Source organism: Amblyraja radiata, chromosome 2 (assembly GCF_010909765.2).
Source record: "Amblyraja radiata isolate CabotCenter1 chromosome 2, sAmbRad1.1.pri, whole genome shotgun sequence".
NCBI lineage: Eukaryota > Metazoa > Chordata > Chondrichthyes > Rajiformes > Rajidae > Amblyraja > Amblyraja radiata.
The window spans coordinates 32,985,503-33,006,408 of NC_045957.1; the positions used below are offsets into that span (position 1 = coordinate 32,985,503).

At 43.2% G+C, this 20,906-nt stretch overlaps 1 protein-coding gene across 1 annotated transcript in view; it reads right to left on the minus strand.

Moving 5' to 3' along the window:
- ncapg2 (non-SMC condensin II complex subunit G2) overlaps positions 1 to 20,906 on the minus strand; it is a 75,278-nt gene that overhangs the window by 48,005 nt on the left and 6,367 nt on the right. The window contains exons 2-6 of the mRNA XM_033044556.1: positions 20,481 to 20,592; positions 18,279 to 18,467; positions 17,335 to 17,449; positions 12,395 to 12,552; positions 5,196 to 5,327 (exon numbers count right to left, since the gene is read on the minus strand). Coding sequence (XP_032900447.1) covers positions 5,196 to 5,327; positions 12,395 to 12,552; positions 17,335 to 17,449; positions 18,279 to 18,467; positions 20,481 to 20,558 — 672 coding nt within the window. The 5' untranslated portion in view covers positions 20,559 to 20,592. The remainder of the gene's footprint in view (positions 1 to 5,195; positions 5,328 to 12,394; positions 12,553 to 17,334; positions 17,450 to 18,278; positions 18,468 to 20,480; positions 20,593 to 20,906) is intronic.

Consider the following 20,906-nt stretch of genomic DNA (forward strand, 5'->3'; position numbering starts at 1 on the left):
GACACCAAGTGTAATCATCGTTACACTCTTTGAAATATGGCCAAAGTACTTAATGCCAAATTCATCAAAGGTTTTGTGAATTTAGTGTGAAATGCATCTCTGCAAAGCAACAAACTTGAAAATGTTTTGAATTATAATGAAATTAATTCAGAAATTGCCTCTATTTCATGGTGTCAAGGATAAGGGGTAAGCCATTCAGAACGGAGACGAAGAAAAACTTTTACACACAGAGAGTTGTGAGTCTGTGGAATTCCTTGCCTCAGAGGGCGGTGGAAGCTGGTTCTCTGGATGCTTTCAAGAGAGAGCTAGACGGAGCTCTTAAAGATAGAGGAGTCAAGGGATATGGAGAGGAGGCAGGAACGGGGTACTGATTGTGGATGATCAGCCATGATCACATTGAATGGGCCGTGCTGGCCAAATGGCCTACTCCTGCACCTATTGTCTATTGTCAAAGCATGTCACGTTTTTGGTGTCCTAAAAATTGATATTTTTGAGATATAAACTGGTTGAATCAGGGAATTTAATTCCAAACTTGATTTTATCTCTACTATCTCTTGCACATTTGAATAACAATCCCTGAAAAAATTAACACCATACTACTTTAAACAGTGGAGAAATGACATTTTTAATGTTCTTTGCTGAAATCTCTCCAGGATTGTAAAAATACACATATCCTCACCAATTATAAATAACTTTAGTAGCATCAGTCACTCTCTCAGTGCTACTCCTCTACAAGGAGATTAAGTGTAATAAAGTATTCAATAGTCTCTTATTCAGGTGGCAGCACACAAAGGACAATACAAAAAAAAAATCTGTGAAAAAAAGGCAATTTAGCTAAGTCGGTATTCTAAAACTCATCAAACCAATGAAGAAATAATCGTGGTTTATTTTTCTCCGTAAGGCGCAGCAACTAAAAAAAAGGGAGCCAACTCTGAAAAATGTCGTTAAACATTTTGGATATTCTTTTCCTCCAACATCTGTCAATCCATCCACTGGAATAGTCTGATACTTTTACATTCTAAATTTTTTTTAAATACACAAAGTGCCGGAGCAACTCAGCGGTTCAGGCAGCATCTCCAGAGAACATAGATAGGTGTTTCATGTTGGGACTCTTCTTCAGACCTATCCGTACCAGGAACATGCCTAACCCTGTCCTCCAGAGATGCTGCCTGAACCATAGTTACTCCAGCAATTTTTATCTTTTATTGTAAACCAATATCTGCAGTTCCTTGTGTCTACACAATAAATAAAGTTTAGTTCCTTCAATACTGCTACATAGCTCCTCCATCCTAATGCTGACTTTAGCAAATGAATGCCATTGCATACCTGGTGGTGATGTTCCTTCAACTTAAGGATTGATGAAAATGAGCAATCAAAACTGAACTGAAGATTACCATACAATATGAAAGAGGTAGAAGAGCTGTCGGCATTACGTGAGGAAAATGGCTGGGGATGACATAGAAAGAATGCAAGGGTGGGAGAAAGAAGATTGAGCAAAGCATTCATTTTTCAACAGGAAAAGATTTTAGTTATACAGCATGGAAACGGGCCCTTTGGCACAACTGATCCGTACTGACCAACAAACTAGTCTCATTTCACCATTTGCCTGTGTTTGGCCCATATCCCTCAATGTTTCCTCTTCAACTTCCCATAGTATTCTGGGATATACCTGATCAGGCCATGGAGACTGTTCTACTGTTGCGGGTGACTTCAATCACTCTAACCTGAAGACTGTACTCCCCAAATTCCACCAACATGTCTCCTTCCCCACTAGAGTAGACAAGACACTGGACAAAGTCTACACTAACATGGCTGAAGCTTACAAAGCCATCCCCCTCCCCCACCTTGGTCAGTCTGATCACGTCTCATTGTTCCTGCTCCCTAAGTACTCCCCACTCGTCAGACGGGTTAAACCAACTGTGAGGACAGTTAAAGTCTGGTCAGAGGAAGCGGACTCCACACTTCAGCAGTGTTTTGGAAACACTGACTGGAAGGCGTTTGCAGCCCAGGCCACCCTTGACTCCCACACGGACATTGATTCCTACACATCCTCTGTTCTGGACTTTATAAACTCCACCATCAACAGTGTCACCTCCCTCAAACAGGTGACCATATTCCCGAATCAGAAGCCATGGATGAACAGCGAGGTCAGGCTACTGCTGAAAGCACGGGACACCGCTTTCAGGTCAGGCGATGCTCGAGCCTACAGTTCAGCCAGGGCTAACCTGAAGAGGGGCATCAAGAAGGCCAAGCACTGCCATAAGCTCAGGATTGAGGAGCACTTCAACAACAACTCCGACCCCCGACGCATGTGGCAAGGCATCCAGGCCATCACGGACTACAGACCCTCCAACACCACCCCCACATCCAGCGACGCCTCCTTCCTTGAGGAGCTTAACCACTTCTATGGCCGCTTCGACAGGGACAATCTAGAGACAGCCATCAAGGCTGTGCTACCTGCCGATCACCAACCCCTCACACTCACCCCCTACGACGTATTTGTGGCACTGAGTAGGACTAATGCACGTAAAGCTGCTGGCCCTGACGGCATCCCCGGGCGCGTGCTCAGGGCCTGTGCTGCGCAGCTGACAGACGTCTAGACTGACATCTTCAACCTGTCACTTGCCCAAGCAGTTGTCCCCACGTGCCTTAAAACCACCTCCATCGTGCCAGTGCCAAAACACTCCACTGCGGCAAGCCTCAACGACTTCCGCCCAGTTGCACTTACCCCCATCATCACCAAGTGCTTCGAGAGGCTGGTCCTGGCACACCTCAAAAGCTGCCTACCCCCCACACTGGATCCCTATCAGTTTGCCTACCGCAAGAACAGGAGTACGGAGGATGCCATCTCAACGGCACTTCACTCCGCCCTCTCCCACCTCGACAACAGAGACACTTACGTAAGAATGCTGTTCATCGATTACAGCTCAGCATTCAACACCATTATACCATCAAAACTGATCACCAAACTCGGTAACCTGGGCATCGACCCCTCCCTCTGCAACTGGATACTGGACTTTCTAACCAACAGACCCCAGTCTGTTAGGTTAGACAAGCACACCTCTTCAACCCTCACCCTGAACACCGGCGTTCCACAGGGCTGTGTGCTGAGCCCCCTCCTCTACTCCCTCTTCACCTATGACTGCACACCTGTACATGGTACTAACACCATCATCAAGTATGCAGATGATACAACGGTGATTGGCCTCATCAGCAACAACGATGAGTCGGCCTACAGGGAGGAGGTCCAGCACTTAGCAGCATGGTGCGCTGACAACAACCTGGCCCTTAACACCAAGAAGACCAAGGAGCTCATTGTAGACTTCAGGAAGTCCAGGGGCGGCACGCACACCCCCATCCACATTAACGGGACGGAGGTGGAACGTGTTTCTAGCTTCAGGTTCCTGGGAGTCAACATCTCCGATGACCTCTCTTGGACCCACAATACCTCAACTCTGATCAAGAAGGCTCACCAGCGTCTCTTCTTCTTGAGGAGACTGAAGAAGGTCCATCTGTCTCCTCAGATCCTGGTGAACTTCTACCGCTGCACCATCGAGAGCATCCTTACCAACTGCATCACAGTATGGTATGGCAACTGCTCTGTCTCCGACCGGAAGGCATTGCAGAGGGTGGTGAAAATTGCCCAACGCATCACCGGTTCCTCGCTCCCCTCCATTGAGTCTGTCCAAAGCAAGCGTTGTCTGCGGAGGGCGCTCAGCATCGCCAAGGACTGCTCTCACCCCAACCATGGACTGTTTACCCTCCTACCATCCGGGAGGCGCTACAGGTCTCTCCGTTGCCGAACCAGCAGGTCCAGGAACAGCTTCTTCCCGGCGGCTGTCACTCTACTCAACAACATACCTCGGTGACTGCCAATCACCCCCCCACCCCCCGGACACTTATTATCACTTATTATTATTTATTTAAATCATTTGCTATGTCGCTCTTCCAGGGAGATGCTAAATGCATTTCGTTGTCTCTGTACTGTACACTGACAATGACAATTAAAATTGAATCTGAATCTGAATCTGAATCTGACTTTCATACATTTTAAGACAACCAGCACCTAATTTCCTGCAATGAAGACAATCCTCATTAACATTCCCAGTAACCCTGGTCTTCATCCATGCTGAAAAGAGCAGAGAAATAATTATTGAGGGTCTCACCCATCTACAGCTCCACATGTACATACCCACTTTGCGGGCTCCTATTCTCTCCCTAGTTACTAATTTCCCCTTAATATACATAAAAACACTTATCTGCCAAAGCTACTTCATGACCCATTTTTACCCTCCTGGTTTCCTTCTTAAGTATGCTCCAGCATCCCCTAAACTCCTGTGGGGACTCATTTGATCCCAGCTGCTTGCAAATCAAATGAATCCCCACAGGAGTTTAGGGGATAAATTATAAAGTTCCCTACCCATGCCTTCTTTTTTCTGAGGAGAGACTCAGTAAGTCTTATAATTTAAAGTTCCCTATTTATGCCAGCTTTGCCCTTCATTCTAGTAGGAACACAAAGACCTTGAATTATAAAAGCCTCCGACTAGACGAACGTCCATTTGTAAATAAGTTCCATGAATCTACTTTTGCAAGGTCTTATACCATCATAATTCACTTTGCCTAATTTAAGATTTTAACTCAAGAATGGTTCTGTAATTTTCCTTAACTATTTAATAACTATTATAAATATGGTCACTTGTCCCAAAGTGCTCCCCTACTGACTTCTCAATCACTTGCACTTCCAATTTCTCAAGAGTAAGTCATGCTTACCCTGGTAGGGCCCTCTGTATATTACCTGAAGAAACCTTTCGCTGTCTAAAACGCAGTCAATAGGACTGAAGAAAACACTATCACAGGGGAAATTTGTTAATTCTTCAAATTAGATTTCCACAACCTTCACACCCTGATGGAGACGAGTACATAAAATGTTCATGAAGAGGACTCATGGACAATCCAAAATGTAACACCCAAGTTCAAGAACCTGTTGCAATGCGAGGTCAAGATCAGATGGTCAGACAATTATTAATCAGTCGTGCTATGGTGTATGTTCTGGTGTTTAAAAAAAAACTATTTTATAATTCACCAAACAATAAGCAGAATGGATATTCATTATTGGCTGTTGGAAAATTGCAGGCAGGTGTGGCATTCTGGCTTGAAACAACTTGTAATCATGTAATAGTGCTTCCTTCACTTACCTCTTCATTTTTTAGGTGAGCAATACTCATGAAGCACTGAAGTAAAACATCCTTCACTTTGTTGCTGGCTTCAGAATTGTAATCAAAACTGTCCAAAGCTTGATGGAACTGCCACAGTCGAACTATATCAGCCTTCCGCATGAAAACAAAGTAGAACAGAAAGCAATATTTACTTATTTTACTGGTGGAAGAATCAAAAAAGATTAACAAAGAGAAAATTTAAGCAGCCTTTTATGTGATGAACTAAGTGAATGCATTGTAAAATGTTGGCACATCAAGGATCATCTGAAATAAAGGCAACACCATAAGGTCACAAACTTCCGATTCAGATCAAGTTCAAGTGAGTTTATTGTCATGTGTCCCTGTATAGGACAATGAAATTCTTGCTTTGCTTAAGCACACAGAACATAGTAGGCATTTACTACAAAACAGATGTGTGTCCATATACCATAATATAAATTAATACACACATGAATAAATAAACTGATAAAGTGCAAATAACAGAAAATGGGTTCATAATAATCAGAGTTTTGTCCGAGCCAGGTTTAATAGCCTGATGGCTGTGGGGAAGTAGCTATTCCTGAACCTGGTTGTTGCAGTCTTCAGGCTCCTGTACCTTCTACCTGAAGGTAGCAGGGAGATGAGTGTGTGGCCAGGATGGTGTGGGTCTTTGATGATACTGCCAGCCTTTTTGAGGCAGCGATTGCAATAAATCCCCTCGATGGAAGGAAGGTCAGAGCCGATGATGGACCGGGCAGTGTTTACTACTTTTTGTACTTTTCCACTCCAGGGCGCTCAAATTGCCGAACCAAGCCACGATGCAACCGGTCAGCATGCTCTCTACTGTGCACCTCTAGAGGTTAGAGAGTCTTCCTTGACAAACCGACTCTCCGTAATCTTCTCAGGAAGTAGAGGCGCTGATGAGCTTTCTTGATAATTGCATTAGTGTCCTCGGACCAGGAAAGATCTTCAGAGATGTGCACGCCCAGGAATTTGAAGCTCTTGACCCTTTCAACCATATATAATATAAATGGGGCTGTGTTTATTGAGTTTATTGTAACATTATTCAGGGTGCAATGAAATTCCTTGTTCACATGATGCTCAAAGTATGTAGTGTGCATGATGATAGATACAGCAATAAATACAACAAATGCAAAAACAGCATAATGGTCAAAGAGTGTAGTGCAAAGAGAGCACAATAATAGAAGAACTAAATGAGGTAGAGTTATGAGTGAGAGTATGTGGCAACACCTCTGATAGGGATGAGAAAGAGGCGAATGTTTCAGGAGCCTGACTGTAATTTTTACATTTATTTCACATTATATGAATCATAATTCTTTAAGCAATATGCAAAAATTTAAAACAAAGAAAATTGGGGGAAGATTCCAGAGTCCAACAGTTAAAGAATAGAACAGAAACATGGGAGAAAATAAGTGCAGCATAAAAAATGGGATTAAGTCAATTCTGAAAAAGAAAAACACAATAATTAAAAGAAATTGCTTGAAAGAACAAGAGAAAAAACACCAAGCAAAGAAAGAACAAATTTATCGGAACCAAGTCGAGAAAAGGAGAACAATAAATCATAGGAAAGGAAATAGCTAGCCAAGGACTTCTCTTTCCTCCATAACAAGAATGATCATATTGAAGATGTTCACGTGTTGTACAAATACTCAGTTAATATTTAAACATTCAGTTTAATATTAGTACAAAAGCGATGGTTGCCAAGTCTAGCTCCGTCGTCTGCTGCACCCCGTCACCTGACCACACAGATCTGCGTTGATTGGTCGGCCCAGATCAAGCCAGTTCACGCGAGAGTTCGAGCTCGATAAACGAAGGTTCGAGACCAAAGTGGCTCGGCCACAAGATGGCGCCATGAAATCAAATATGTTTTAATTCCCAATGTTATTATTTGTTTTAGTCCATAAAGATGCATTAATTAAATTGTGAACACGTGAAACATTAAAACCGCAGTGTTCGATTGTCACTGCTACCATTGACACGTTATTACAGAATTCATTTTAACGGCAAATCAATGCTCTTAATATGGAGTATCAATACTGTAGTTATTTAATGAGCAACATTCACAACTATATGTTGGATTTATCCAGGTTTTACTTCTAGTCGGTCTTATACATCACAAATTTGGTCAGGAGATATTTCAGTTGAAATTTTAACGTTAATCTGAAGTGGGAATGATGGAAACAGCATTTATCAATAATTTTTTTTAAATCTGGTGCGTACAAACTGGGTATGTTCATTGCCGTTCACACCACATACATCTAATCTGAATGTTTGGTAATGTGGCGTTTTGACACCTTTAAACATATTACCAAAAGAACATTTGCTGCAGTTATGTCCTTTGGCCATCTCTTGCCAGTTAGTGTCATGTTTAACCAGTCAGATGGGTATAGTCAGTTTTAACAGCTATTATCATAAAATGCCTTTAGAAATTTCCTTGTAACCTGTATATTTTGTCATGGATAAATTATGTGGGAAGCGAGTGTGTTTCTGTACTAATAGCAATAACGACCCATGCTGTGGCCATGTCATGGTAATTTTCCGGTCCTTCACAGAAAACATGCTTGCATCAATCCGTAGTGTGCATGGTTAAGCATATATGTTATCATGGTCCAAGATTTATTGACACAGGTTGATCATACGCTGAATAATCCAACCACATTTTTGTTTGGAAGTGGAAAGAACTAATAGAAATTACATTAATTGCAATGTGTAAAAAGAGTTGAGATGCTGTATTATAATTTTGCTGCATATCATTGTGGTATATATCATGTCTTGATTGGTGAATATGTTTAGTTTGTGACTTTATTTGAAGCAGAAATAATATGTGAATGCTTCATTGAGCATAATTCCGACTGGTAACTACGCACTTCGTCCAAGCACATTATCGCATGCGTCATTCAAACCGTCTTAAATGACCACCTAAACTGTAATTTGGCAACCTTAAAAGCTGCCAAAGGTTAAGTGAGAGTCTTGGGTGAGGGCACGTGCACAGGTCGCGGGGCAGGTAACCGAGAGCGGGACGGTTTCCGGCCATCTCATGAATCCGTCCACAATGGTGAAGAGGTGGGTGACACCTCTGCATGCGCAGCGGTCCAACGATGTTGACGTGGATGTGGTCGAAACGCCGGTGTGATAGGGCGAAGTTCTGCAGCAGCGCCTTGATGTGTCGTTGAATCTTGGAGGTTTGATAGGGGATGCACGTTCTGGCCCAGTTGCCGACCCGTTTATGCAACCCGTGCCACAGGACCTTGGCTGCCATCAGTGCCTTTGTTGTCCGGATGGAAGGGCGAGATGGGCCGTGAACCATGTCGAAAATCCGGCGGTGCCAGCAGCGGGGATGATGGCTCTTGGCTGTCCCGTAGACACGTAGCAGAGGAGTGTGGTGTCAGCGGGCCCGAATCACATATCTTTCAACATCAGGCCTGAGATGGCGGTGCGGTAGGCGAGCATCTCCACATTCTCTCACAGGGTGACCACCACGGCCGTGTAGTCGACACCTGGGGCCAGAGCATGGATGGCATTGATGGTGGTGCAGGACAACGCATCTGCGACCTGGTTGCTCTTGCCTGCGGTGTGCTGGACACATGTCGTGTATTCTGAGATATAGGTCAGGTGGCGCTGCTGTCGGGCTGACCAAGGATTAGACACTTTGGCAAAGGCAAACTGAGTGGCTTGTGGTCGGTGAAAGCTGTGAAATCCTTAGAGAGCGAGGAGTTCCCGGTCGAAGCGCTGTATTTCTGCTGGGGGGGTTCTCAGGTGACGACTGAAAAAAGAGGGGCTGCCAGCCTCCCTGGCGTTGTCGAACGCGGTCGTGGCTGCGTCATCCAAAACAAACTCTTTCGGCTTGTTGGCCAGGGCCTTGAATAGAGGTTGCATGATCCTGGCGGCTGCTGGAACGAAGTGGTGGTAGAAGCTGAGAGCTCCTTCACAGTAGAGGGCTTGGCAAACTTGCGAATAACCTCAACCTTGGTCGGGTGCGGGACCACTCCGTGCTGGTTGATGTGGTGGTCGAAAAAGTTGATGGAAGTGAGGCCAAACTGCCACTTGGCAAGGTTGATGACCAGGCCATGCTCTTTGAGCCTCTGGCAGAGCTGCCAGAGGTGTGCGCGGTGTTCCTGACGAGAGCAGTTGGCAACAAGGTTGTCGTCGAGGAAGATGAACATGAAGTGCAACCCGTGGCCCACCGTGTCCATGAGCTGTTGAAAAGCTCGGATGGCATTCTTGAGGCCAAAAGGCATGCGCAGGAATTCAAAGAGCCCGAACAGAGAGCCGAGGACCGTCTTGGGGATGTCGACTGGGTGGACCGGAATCTGATGGTAGCCACGTACTAGGTCAATCTTGGAAAATACATTGACACCGTCCAGGTTTGCCGTGAAGTCCTGGATGTGAAGGACAGGGTGTTGAGACCTCGTTGAAACGGCGGTAGTCCCCACAGGGTCTCCAGCTCCCAAACGCTTTGGGGACCATGTGAAGTGGGGATGCCCACGGGCTGTCTGTGCGGCGCACTATGCCCATTTCCTCCATCTTGCGGAACTCGTCTTTGTCCAGTTGGAGCTTGTCGGGGGGCAGCCTGCGTGCGTGAGCATGGAGTGGCAGTCCGGTGGTGGAAATATGGTGCCTCACCCCATGCTGAGGGCTGGCCATTGTGAACTGGGGAATTATGATGTCTGGGAAATCGGTCAAGGTCCTGACGTACTGGTTGTCGGAGGTCACTGTGCCTTGGTGGGCCGCGGTCAATTCGGCGTGGCGCAAGGCGATCGACTCGAACGTCTCAGAATTAATGAGACGTTGTCCTTTCACGTCGACCAGCAGGGTGTGCGCCCAGAGGAAGTCAGCGCCCAGAGTTGGTTGTGAGACGTCGGCAATGGTATAGGTCCACTTGAAGCTACAGGAGTTGAAGTTGAGCGGAATCGTGCGGACCCCATATATTCTGATGTTGCTGCTGTTGGCGGCGGTCGGGGAGGCCCCTTCTTTCCGGAACGTGTGTCGATAAGCGAGGGGGACAAAACACTGACCTCCGCTCCCGTTTCAACGAGAAAACGCCGCCCCGAATGACGATGTCAGGTGTAGAGGAGGGCGGCAATTTTTGGCCGGCCGCAATTGCCACTACCGACAGCCGACCGAGGCGTTTCCCGAATGCGTGCAGGGTGGTCAGCATCGGTGGCCCTCAGAGCCCACCTTTGGTGGTAGTAGCACCACTTGCCTTTGTTGGCGCCGTTTGCAGCAGACGTCACTGCCACTCCTTCCGTGGAGGCTGGGACCGCCCATATGACCTGCCGAGGCACAGTGCCACCCGATTTTTGGTGGCCCCACCCTGCTGATTGGCCTGCCACAGCACGTCTGCACGGGCTACCAGCCGTTGGTGAAATCGTGGAGCAGGCAGATGTCAAGAGTGAAGAGTGTTTTATTGTCATATGTCCCGGATGGGACAATGAAATTCTTACTTGCTGCAGCACAACAGAATATGTGAATATGTCCTCAGGCATCTGCTCGAAAAGGAGGCAGGTCTTGTGTCCATCCATCAGGGCGAGCATTTCGTCTATGAGCGCTGACGGTTTGCGGTTGCATAGGCCATCCATGTGCAGGAGTTTTGCCGCCCTGTTGCGGCGGCTGAGACCCAATGTGTCCTTGAGGAGCGTCTTGATCCTTTCGTACTTGTTGTGGGCTGGTGGCTGGCGAAGGTAATCGATGAGGAACCTGGTGGTTTCCTGGTCCAGCTCACTAACCACGTAATAGTACTTGGTGACGTCAGCAATTATCTGGCGGATGTGGAATTGTGCTTCGGATTGTTCAAACCACACCTGGGGCTGTGATGTCCAGAAAGTGGGTAGTTTGAGTGCAATTGCGTTCTGCTGATCTGGATTGTCTCCTCCAGGCATGATGAAATCCAAAAGAGGCAGTTTTGGATCATCGGGGGGTCACCACTGAAGGTTTGCATGCTGTACAAACACTCATTGAATACTTAAACACAGTTTAATATTAGTACAAAAACGATGGCTGCCAAGTGAAGTCTAGCTCTGTCGTCTGCTGCACCCCATCACCTGACCACACAGATCAGCGTTGATTGGTCGGTCCAGATCACACCAGTTCATTCGAGAGGTCGAGCTCGACAAACGAAGGCTCTTGGCCACAAGATGGCGCCACAATATCTATCTATCTATTGTCTATATATTTATCACTCTATCTCTATCTATGTCTATATGTATATAAAACTAAAATATATATATATTATTATTATTATTACATAACTAAAACTAACATCTTGTTTGTTTGTCTGTTTGTACCTCTATTTGCACAAAAACGGTACATGATAGCGCTATGATTTTTGCCCCACCTTACTTACCATTGTCTTGTGTTGTAAATGAAACAAGTCTTCAGATTGATGGTATATTTTAAAAGTTATTAACATTTTTTTTAAAAACTAACTTAAAACAGCACCCCCACCCACGCATGCGCAGATGGGGAGAGTTCCCGTGCGTGTCTTTACCGGCGTACCAAATGGAACCCGACGGGTCCTGAGCTGCGCCTGCGCAGTTGGGGCCTTTCCAGAATTTTTATCGCCATCTTTTTTTAACAACGGCGAAACAGGTAAGATTTTAAAAGCAGCATTTTACTGCTACCCCGAGCCCGCTGGGATCCGCCGCTGAGGCAGAGGTGGCAGCGGTGGCGCCGGCACCTGGGACAGTGAGAGCCGGGCGGGAGAGGCCATGCCGATACGAGGTCTGGGCACTGAGCCTGGCTCTGAGGCCGACGGCGCTGCTGGCACCGGGCACGCAAGAAGGGAAAGATCCTGGGGAGGTGAGGAGGGAGAGTGGGGGGATTGAGGGAGGAGGGGGTACGGAGGGAGAGGGAGAGGGGGGAAAGTGGGGAAGGTGAGGAGGGAGAGTAGGGTAGGAGGTGGAATAGAGGGAGAGGAGGTGGGAGGGGGGTATGTAGAGAGTGGGGAATCGAGCAGAGAGGATGGTAGTGGGGGAGGTGAGGAAGGATAGTGGGGGTGGGTAGGGGAGCTGAGTGGGGATGATAGAGGGATAGGAGGGGGGTACGGAGGAGAGAGGAGTTATGGAGGGAGGGAGTGACTGAGGGTAGGGGAAAGGAGAGGTGAGGTGAAGAGAAGGATATATATTTATATATATTTAAATATTCAAGACTAATCTTCTGAACAATATATATTAACATACCGAGAATTTTGCCATTAGGCTTTTCTCCAGCAACATCATAAAGGCTGTTTTTCCCAGTTCCTCTTTTCCTTTTAATCCTTTGTCCCACCAAGCCTCGAACAAATGTTGGATGGCAAATGTCAACACTACTTGACTTGTCGGCACCACTGGCATTATGCCTAAAAAGCAAAAAAAAAAGAAAATGAAACAGACCTCAAAAGATTTCAGATCTAATAGAGGGACCTTGGTTCTAGCGACGCTTTCAAAGTATTGGAAAGATGCAGGTAATAACTTGGTATGCATATTGTTCATCCTTAATAACCTATTGCAAACAGAATTTGTAACTGCCTGTTGATTCACCAAGCAGGATTTACTTATCAATACCCTTAGCTATTCAGAGGCAGGATTAGGATTGCATAGCCACAGAGCTTTCAGAGTTGCTGCCTCATTGCTGCAGCGACAGGGTTTGAATCCTGACCTCCAGTGCTATGTGGAGTCTTGCGCATCTTGTGACTGTATGGGTTTTTGCCGAGTGCCCCAGTTGCCCCCATAATGCTAAAGATATGCTTGTAGGATGACTGGCCATTATACATCGCCCCATATCTGTTGGCGAGGGGCAAAATCTGAGGGAGTTGATGAAAATGTGGTGAGAAGAGGTTAGATGTGAAACTAGTAGCGATCTGCACTGCTCAGTGAGCTAGCGTTGACTCGTATTTGAATAGTCTAAAGGTCAATAAGATCTTGCGTTGTCCTTAACATAAAAATAAGTACGACATGCAGAGGTAAACACAAAATATGCAAACAGTAAATATATTTTATAAAAGTGGTTCACACCTGACTCTTAGGAGGGCAATTATTTCTGAATGCTTTGAGTCAGGACACATTTCCTCCCCATTTACCACTAATAATCACTGTGGTCCACAGTATCAATATCAGTTGTAATCTCTCGTCTGTCTAACCATATCTTCATCTAACAACAAATTCCAGAAAGAAGGCCATGACAAAGTCAAAAATTCAAAGATTCAAACCACCTCCCAATGCCTGAAGCATTTCATTAAAAGAGCTCATTGAAAATGAGGAATGAACCATCAAGAAATATACAGTGCCCTCCATAATGTTTGGGACAAAGACCCATCATTTATTTATTTGTCTCTGTACTCCACAATTTGAGATTTGTAATAGAAAAAAAAAAAATTTAAATCACATGTGGTTAAAGTGCACATTGTCAGATTTCTTATACAATTCGGTTTCACCATGTAGTAAATCACTCTGATATAAGTTAATCGTCATATCATCTGTCCACAAGACCTTTTTCCAGAACTGTGGTTGTTCTTTTAAGTACTTCTTGGCAAACTGTAACCTGGCCATCCTATTTTTGCAGCTAACCAGTGGTTTGCATCTTGCAGTGTAGCCTCTGTATTTCTGTTCATGAAGTCTTCTGCGGATAGTGGTCATTGACAAATCTACACCTGACTCCTGAAGAGTGTTTCTGATCTGTCGGACAGGTGTTTGGGAATTTTTCTTTATCAGAGAGAATTCCTCTGTCATCAGCTGTGGAGGTCTTCCTTGGCCTGCCAGTCCCTTGCAATTAGCAAGCTCACCAGTGCTCTCTTTCTTCTTAATGATGCTTCAAACAGTTGATTTTGGTAAACCTAAGGTTTGGCTCTCAGTTTTATTCTTGTTCCTCAGTCTCATAATGGCTTATTTGACTTTCATTGGCACAACTTTGGACCTGATGTTGATAAACAGCAATAAAAGTTTCCAAAGGCGATGGAAGGAGTGGAGGAAAGACTAGGTGCTGAGAGCTCTCTTGTACCTGCATTAAGGAGGCATTTAAACACAATTGCAAACGCCTGTGAAGCCATGCGTCCCAAACATTATGTTGCCCTGAAATGGGGGGGGGGGGGGGGGGGGGGGGGGGGGACGGACTATGTATAAACACAGCTGTAAATTCTACATGGTGAAACCAAAATGTATAAAAATACCTTTAATTAAATCTGACAACGTGCACTTTAAGCACATGTGATTTTTTTTCTATTACAAATCTCAAATTGTGGTGTACAGAGGCAAATAAATAAATGGGTCTTTGCCCAAACATTGTGGAGGGTACTGTATTGTGCTATCTATAGTATGATTTCACCAAATTGCATGCAAAACAAAGAATTTCACTGTATCTCTAGGTATGTAACAATAAAGTATCATCATCATTTGTTTGCCTTCATGGCCATAATGGATGTAATGGTGTGTGAAAAAGAAAGATTGCTAATATCCAACCAATTTTAACTGAAAGCAAAAACCTGCAGACATAGGAAAAAACAAATAAAAGTGCTGCAAAGACAGCAGGCGAGAAATCATCCAAGAATGGCGAAAACATACAGTGCATTCAGAAAGTATTCAGACCCCTTCACTTTTTCCACATTTTGTTACATTCCAGCCTTAATCTAAAATGGATTAAATTATTTTTTCTATCATCAATCTATACACAATACCCCATAATAAAAAGGAAAAACAGATGTTTAGAAATGTTTGTAAAGTAATTAAAAAGAAATAACTAAAATATCACATTTACATAAGTATTCAGACCCTTTACTCAGTACTTTGTTGAGGCACCTTTGGCAGCGATTACAGCCTCAGGTCTTCTTGGGTATGACGCTACAAGCTTGGCACACCTGTATTTGGGTAATTTCTCCCATTCTTCTCTGCAGGTCCTCTCAAGCTCTGTCAGGTTGGATGGGGTGCGACGATGCACAGCTATTTTCAGATCCCTCCAGAGATATTCTATCAGGTTCAAGTCTGGGCTCTGCCTGGGCCACTCAAGGACATTCAGACTTGTCACAAAGCCACTCTTGCGTTGTCTTGGCTGTGTACTTAGGGTCGTTGTCCTGTTCAAAGGTGAACCTCTGCCCCAGTCTGTGGTCCTGAATGCTCTGGAGCAAGTTTTCATCAAAGATCTCTCTGTATATTGCTCCATTCATCTTTCCCTCGATCCTGACTGGTCTCCCAGCTCCTGCCGCTGAAAGACATCCCCACAGCATGATGCTGCCACCACCATGCTTCACCATAGATATGGTATTGGCCAGGTGATGAGCGGTGCCTGGTTTGTTCCAGACATTACACTTGGCATTCAGGCCAAAGAGTTCAATCTTGGTTTCATCAGACCAGAGAATCTTGTTTAGGTGCTTTTTGGCAAACTCCAAGCAGGCTGTCATGTGCCTTTTGCTGAGGAGTGGATTCCGTCTGGCCACTCTACAATAAAGGCCTGATTGGTGGAGTGCTGCAGATATAATTGTCCTTCTGGAAGGTTCTCCCATCTCCACAGAGGAACTCTGGAGCTCTGTCAGAGTGACCATCGGGTTCTTGGTCACTTCCCTGACCAAGGCCCTTCTCCCCCAATTGCTCAGTATAGCCGGGCGGCCAGCTCTATGAAGAGTCCTGGTGGTTTCAAAGTTCTTCCATATAAGAATGAAGGAGCCCACTGTGCTCTTAGGGACCTGCAATGCTGCAAATTGTTTCATACCCTTCTCCAGATCGGTCTCTCGACATAATCCTGTCTCAGAGGTCTATGGACAATTCCTTCATATTCATGGGTTGGTTTTTGATCTGACGTGCACTGTCAACTGCGGGACCTTATATAGGCAGGTGTGAGCCTTTCCAAATCATGTACAATCAATTTAATTTACAACTTGTGGACTCCAATCAAGTTGTAGAAACATCTCAAGGATAATGAATGGAAACAGGATGCACCAAAGCTCAATTTTGAGTGTCATAGCAAAGGGTCTGAATACTTATGTAAATGTGATATTTCAGTTATTTCTTTTTAATTTGCAAACATTTCTATACACCTGTTTTTGCTTTTTTATTATGTGGTATTGTGTGTAGATTGGTGATAAAAAAAGAAAAGAATTTAATCCATTTTAGATTAAGGCTGTAACGTAACAAAATGTGGAAAAGGTGAAGGGGTTGGAATACTTTCTGTATGCACTGTAGATAGACACAAGATGCTGGAGTAACTCAGCGATCAGGCAGCATCACTGGAGAAGGAATGGGTGATGTTTCAGGTTGAGACTCTTCTTCAGACACATTTTGTGCCCCGCTGAGTTTCTCCAGCATTTTGTGTCTCTCCTTGGTGTAAACCAGCATCTGCAGTTCCTTCCTACTTGAAAACCCAACGTCCCAGGTTAATGAGCTTTCCCTGCAACTCCAATAACAGGTTAGTGACGGGATATCAGCTGTACTTCTCTCTCAACAGATGCTGCCTGGCCTGCTGAATGCTTCTAGTATTTTATACTATTATTTTTAACCTATGCCTTGTTTGTTCAATATACAAAATCCTTGGTCTCACCTAAGCTAACCAAATGACCTATCAAAAATTGACTAAATTTAATAATCTGCTTTAAAACCCATGTTCAATCTCAGCAATTGCAAATTTCAAGGAAATTGAAATGGAAAAAAAACTGCATGCACTAAAATTTTGAAACATAGCCTACTAGAAACACTCAACAGGTCAGGCAGCATCAGTGGGGAAAAAAAATAGAGAGTTTAACTTTCAGATCAAGGACCCTTAATCAGAACTGTGAAAGAGAAAATGATAGTTTAAGTAGCAGAGACAGTAGAGAAGGCATAAATAGAACAGGGGATATAGATACCTTTGAAAGAGTGGCCTCTTGCTTGTCATTTTGATATGCTACTGACAAAGCTCTCTGGTTGACTTCAAGAGCCAGTTTGCTGACAATTAATCTTTGAGTAAAAGCCAATATAGAATCATGCATGTGAAACTTCTAAGATTATTGGGACTCATCAGACAAGGGCTATAGTCTGAAATGGCATCTTAAGAAATCTAATCTCAATTTATACCATTAAACTACATCTAAAGTTTAAAATTCCTTAAAGGCATGACGAAACCCTAAGTTGTGGAATCATTAGGATGTTAAAATTTAAAGATTGCCTGAAAAAATACTTACCATTCAAAATAATAGCAATTTCTATTAGGTCACTGTAATCAATATTCTCGTCAATTACAGCTAAAGAGGCAGCAACCACTTCAGTTATACCGCTAATCACAGAGAGACTTTCTTTCTGAAGAAGAATGAAAACAAGAGAAGTTTTATTTTAGAAGTTTTTATCACCATTTAATTGAATTTCATTAACATTTAAAAGCATGTGAAAATATACAGGAGGTATAGACTGGGTAGACAATCAGAACCGTTCTCCCAAGGTGGCAATGTTAAAGACAGGAGGGCATAGTTTTAAGAGGGCAAAGTTTAGAGGAGATGTGCGGGAAAACGTTTTACAGAGAGTGGAGGGAGCCTGGAAAGCACTGCCAGGGTTTTTTGGTAGAGGTAGATACAATAGTGGCTTTTCCGAGCATTTCAGATAGGCACACAATGATCTGGATCATGGTCAAGCAAAGGATATGAGTTTAACTTGGCATCATGTTTGGCCAAAGGGCCTGATCCTGTGCTGTACTATTCTATGGCCTATTTAATGCCCTTAAAAATGTATCAAGTCTTTTGAATGTCTGAAAAAAAAACTGTAAGTATATACTTTTTTATAACCTCATGCACATCAGTAAACAGAAGTGCTTCAGTGAAGCAATGAAGTTTAGAAATTTAAATGAGGCAGTATATTAGCATTGCATAATGTCCATCTGTAGCACTACACTTGGTGAATGCAATTTCAGTAATTAGTTTGGAAGGATGTGAGAAAATCTAGCTAGACTCTCTGGGAGAATCATCACCTTCTGTAAACACAAGAACATTTCAAATTATCCCAAAATAATACCCATCATCACTGGAAAGGAATAAATTATAATACATAAGTCAGTGAAGGTTGAGATAAATAAAAAAAATAAACTTGTGGTGCCTTCGCTGGGATGCAAAGTAAATACCGCTATATATCTCCTCACCAAATCTACTGCACCTTCCACTTCCATCTCATCGTCACTGTCCCCATCAAATTGCTGCCAATTCTCCACAGGACTGGCTAACAGAACATCAGTCAGGAGAATCTTTAGTTGCTTCCACAGCAGCACTTTCTGATTCCGCGGGAACTCTTGCAGCAACTCATTCAGATCAAACGGATCAGAATTATTCTTCTAGAGGGAGGAAAATTTAAAATGAAATTAAGTGCATGATAGTTTTCTTGAGTGAGTCAATCACCTTAAACCTATGGAAACCTCTTCCCCCCCCCCCCGTATCAGAAAACAAACATGGACAAAGTTCGTTTCCTTGAAATGAATTTACCATTCTCGCAGATGTTTCATAATTCTCTAAATCCAACCATTAAAACAATTACCTTTGTTCCACCCATTGTCCTCCCCCCACCTTCTTTGCTTTCTCTCAATTCTTTTGGAGAAGTCTTCGGTCTAAAATGTCAACCATTTCTCTTTCCACAGGTGTTGCCTGCAGAGGTTTTCCAGCATTTTCCGTTTTTAAATTAAAAATAATCAGGTCTGTCCCAAAACTCCATCTTGGTTCAGAACTTCTAACTTCAATTATTTTATGAGGTTTCATTTACTTTCTCTACAAACTCACGGAAGCAGACAGTGGACACCAGAAGCTCTTCATAACACCGAGAATGTTATTATACAAACATCCATGCCCAACCAAACCTCAGTCTCTCCAAATTAACCAGGTAGAGATGAACAGTTAATTAATATTTGCCAGCCTGTCAATCAAATATATATTTTAAATTTCCACTAGGTAAATTTTGATGAAATGGAACATTCACCCCCCACCCCCCCTCCTCATCTTGATGGGCCTTAACATGTTGTCCATTTCAATACCTTCATTATTTATGAGTATTGCTTCCAACATTCTAACATTAAAGCATGGAATAATCTCCACCCTACTATAGTTACCCAACCAGATGCAACTAAATTTAAAGTAGCTCTTTCTTCCCAATAACCCTTTCTGGCTTAAGTCCTCCCTCCACCACCTCCAGTTTAAATTCTATTTGAAATATTTTGGAGGACCAAGAAACCAAGAACCATACTTCCACTCAATGTGAAAGCCACACTATTTGGATAAAGTTATGACACTAACTAGAAATTTGCTTATTAATAAGATTTACTTTCTTCTATTCTCACAGCTTAGCTCCAAATGATTTTTGCAATTTACTAACCACTATGCCCTACAGATTATCTTCATAAGTTTCTCAGGTTATTGCTTTCACATATGAAACCAAAATCACTTTGGGAATCTTTGAACTGTCTCCAACATTTGAATAACTCAAATGCACAGAACTCAATGTGTGACCCAATTTGTATAATGGAACCTATTTATTTGTGGATAGGATCTTCACATTGTTGATTTGGATTGTACAGTTAAAATCTCAGTTTCCATCAGAACAATACTAAAATTGGCAATTTAAAAAAAAGGCTTATCATATCTGATTAGAACCATTTTCTGAAATTGAGCTTTGTGTTTTTGAACAACACAGGACAATGCAAAGAAAGAAATATATGTATCAAGTTTTGATGATCTGGAAAATATTGCTTGAAGGAGACCAATGCTGACTCAATGTTAACTTCCAAAAGAAAATTGGAGATTTTTTAAAATCAGAAACAAATTGCATTACTAGAGATATAACAAGGGAGCAGTACTAATTGGAAAGTTCCATCAAAGTCAGCACAGGTGAGGATAACCATCTTCAGTGTTTTATCTTTAAATCATAATGATCCAAGATTGGTTTCATCCAAAGTTTCTCAAGAGCAAGAATAATTGCCCAAGTTTCACAAATAAACTTCTGTTAAGAAATATTGCTCCTTTAAAAACAAAAAACTGCAGATTTGACCAGAAGGAATGCAGAATCTTTTCCAATCTTATTTCAGGTGTGCTAAAGGTTAAAAATGGATAATTACATATTTAACAGTAATGCAATACATTATAAATGAAAGCAAAATGGTCACAAAAAGAGAAGCAAGTATGAAATCACTTGAAAAGAGAAAAGGTAATCGGCTAAGCAGACTGCAATGAGGCAGAGACCATATATTAGCAAGAACAATGCAGTGATAAAATGCCCTGTGAAACAGCCATTTTAATGATTCTATCTGTGAAGTACATGCACCAGCAACCACCTTTACAAAGCTGCACAAAAGTATCCTTACATGGAGCTGAATATAATTCAGGAATTCCTTCATGGAATCTTTGCACACAAATTGCAGAAAGGATTTGCGATTGGACATGATGCCAACTTCACTGCGTCAATCAAAACGAACTCTGAGAAAAATGAAAAAATACATGTTATGGAGAAATTTAAGAAATGTAACAAATAATTTGAGTTTGAGTGCTCACCTAGAAAAAAAAGGTATAAATTAACAGCCAGGCAATACTGCTTGCTGCAGCCTTACAGGCACATTGAGTCAGTAACGCAACAAATAAATATACAATACAATAACCAATTATCAGTAATACGACGAAACCATACCATAATAGTGCAAACCGAAGTACGCGGTGCAATAACAGGGCTCTCACTTAACTTTTTTTCGCTGTTTCCAGACGGGCAACCTAGGCAGCTTTTTAGGTTGCCGAAT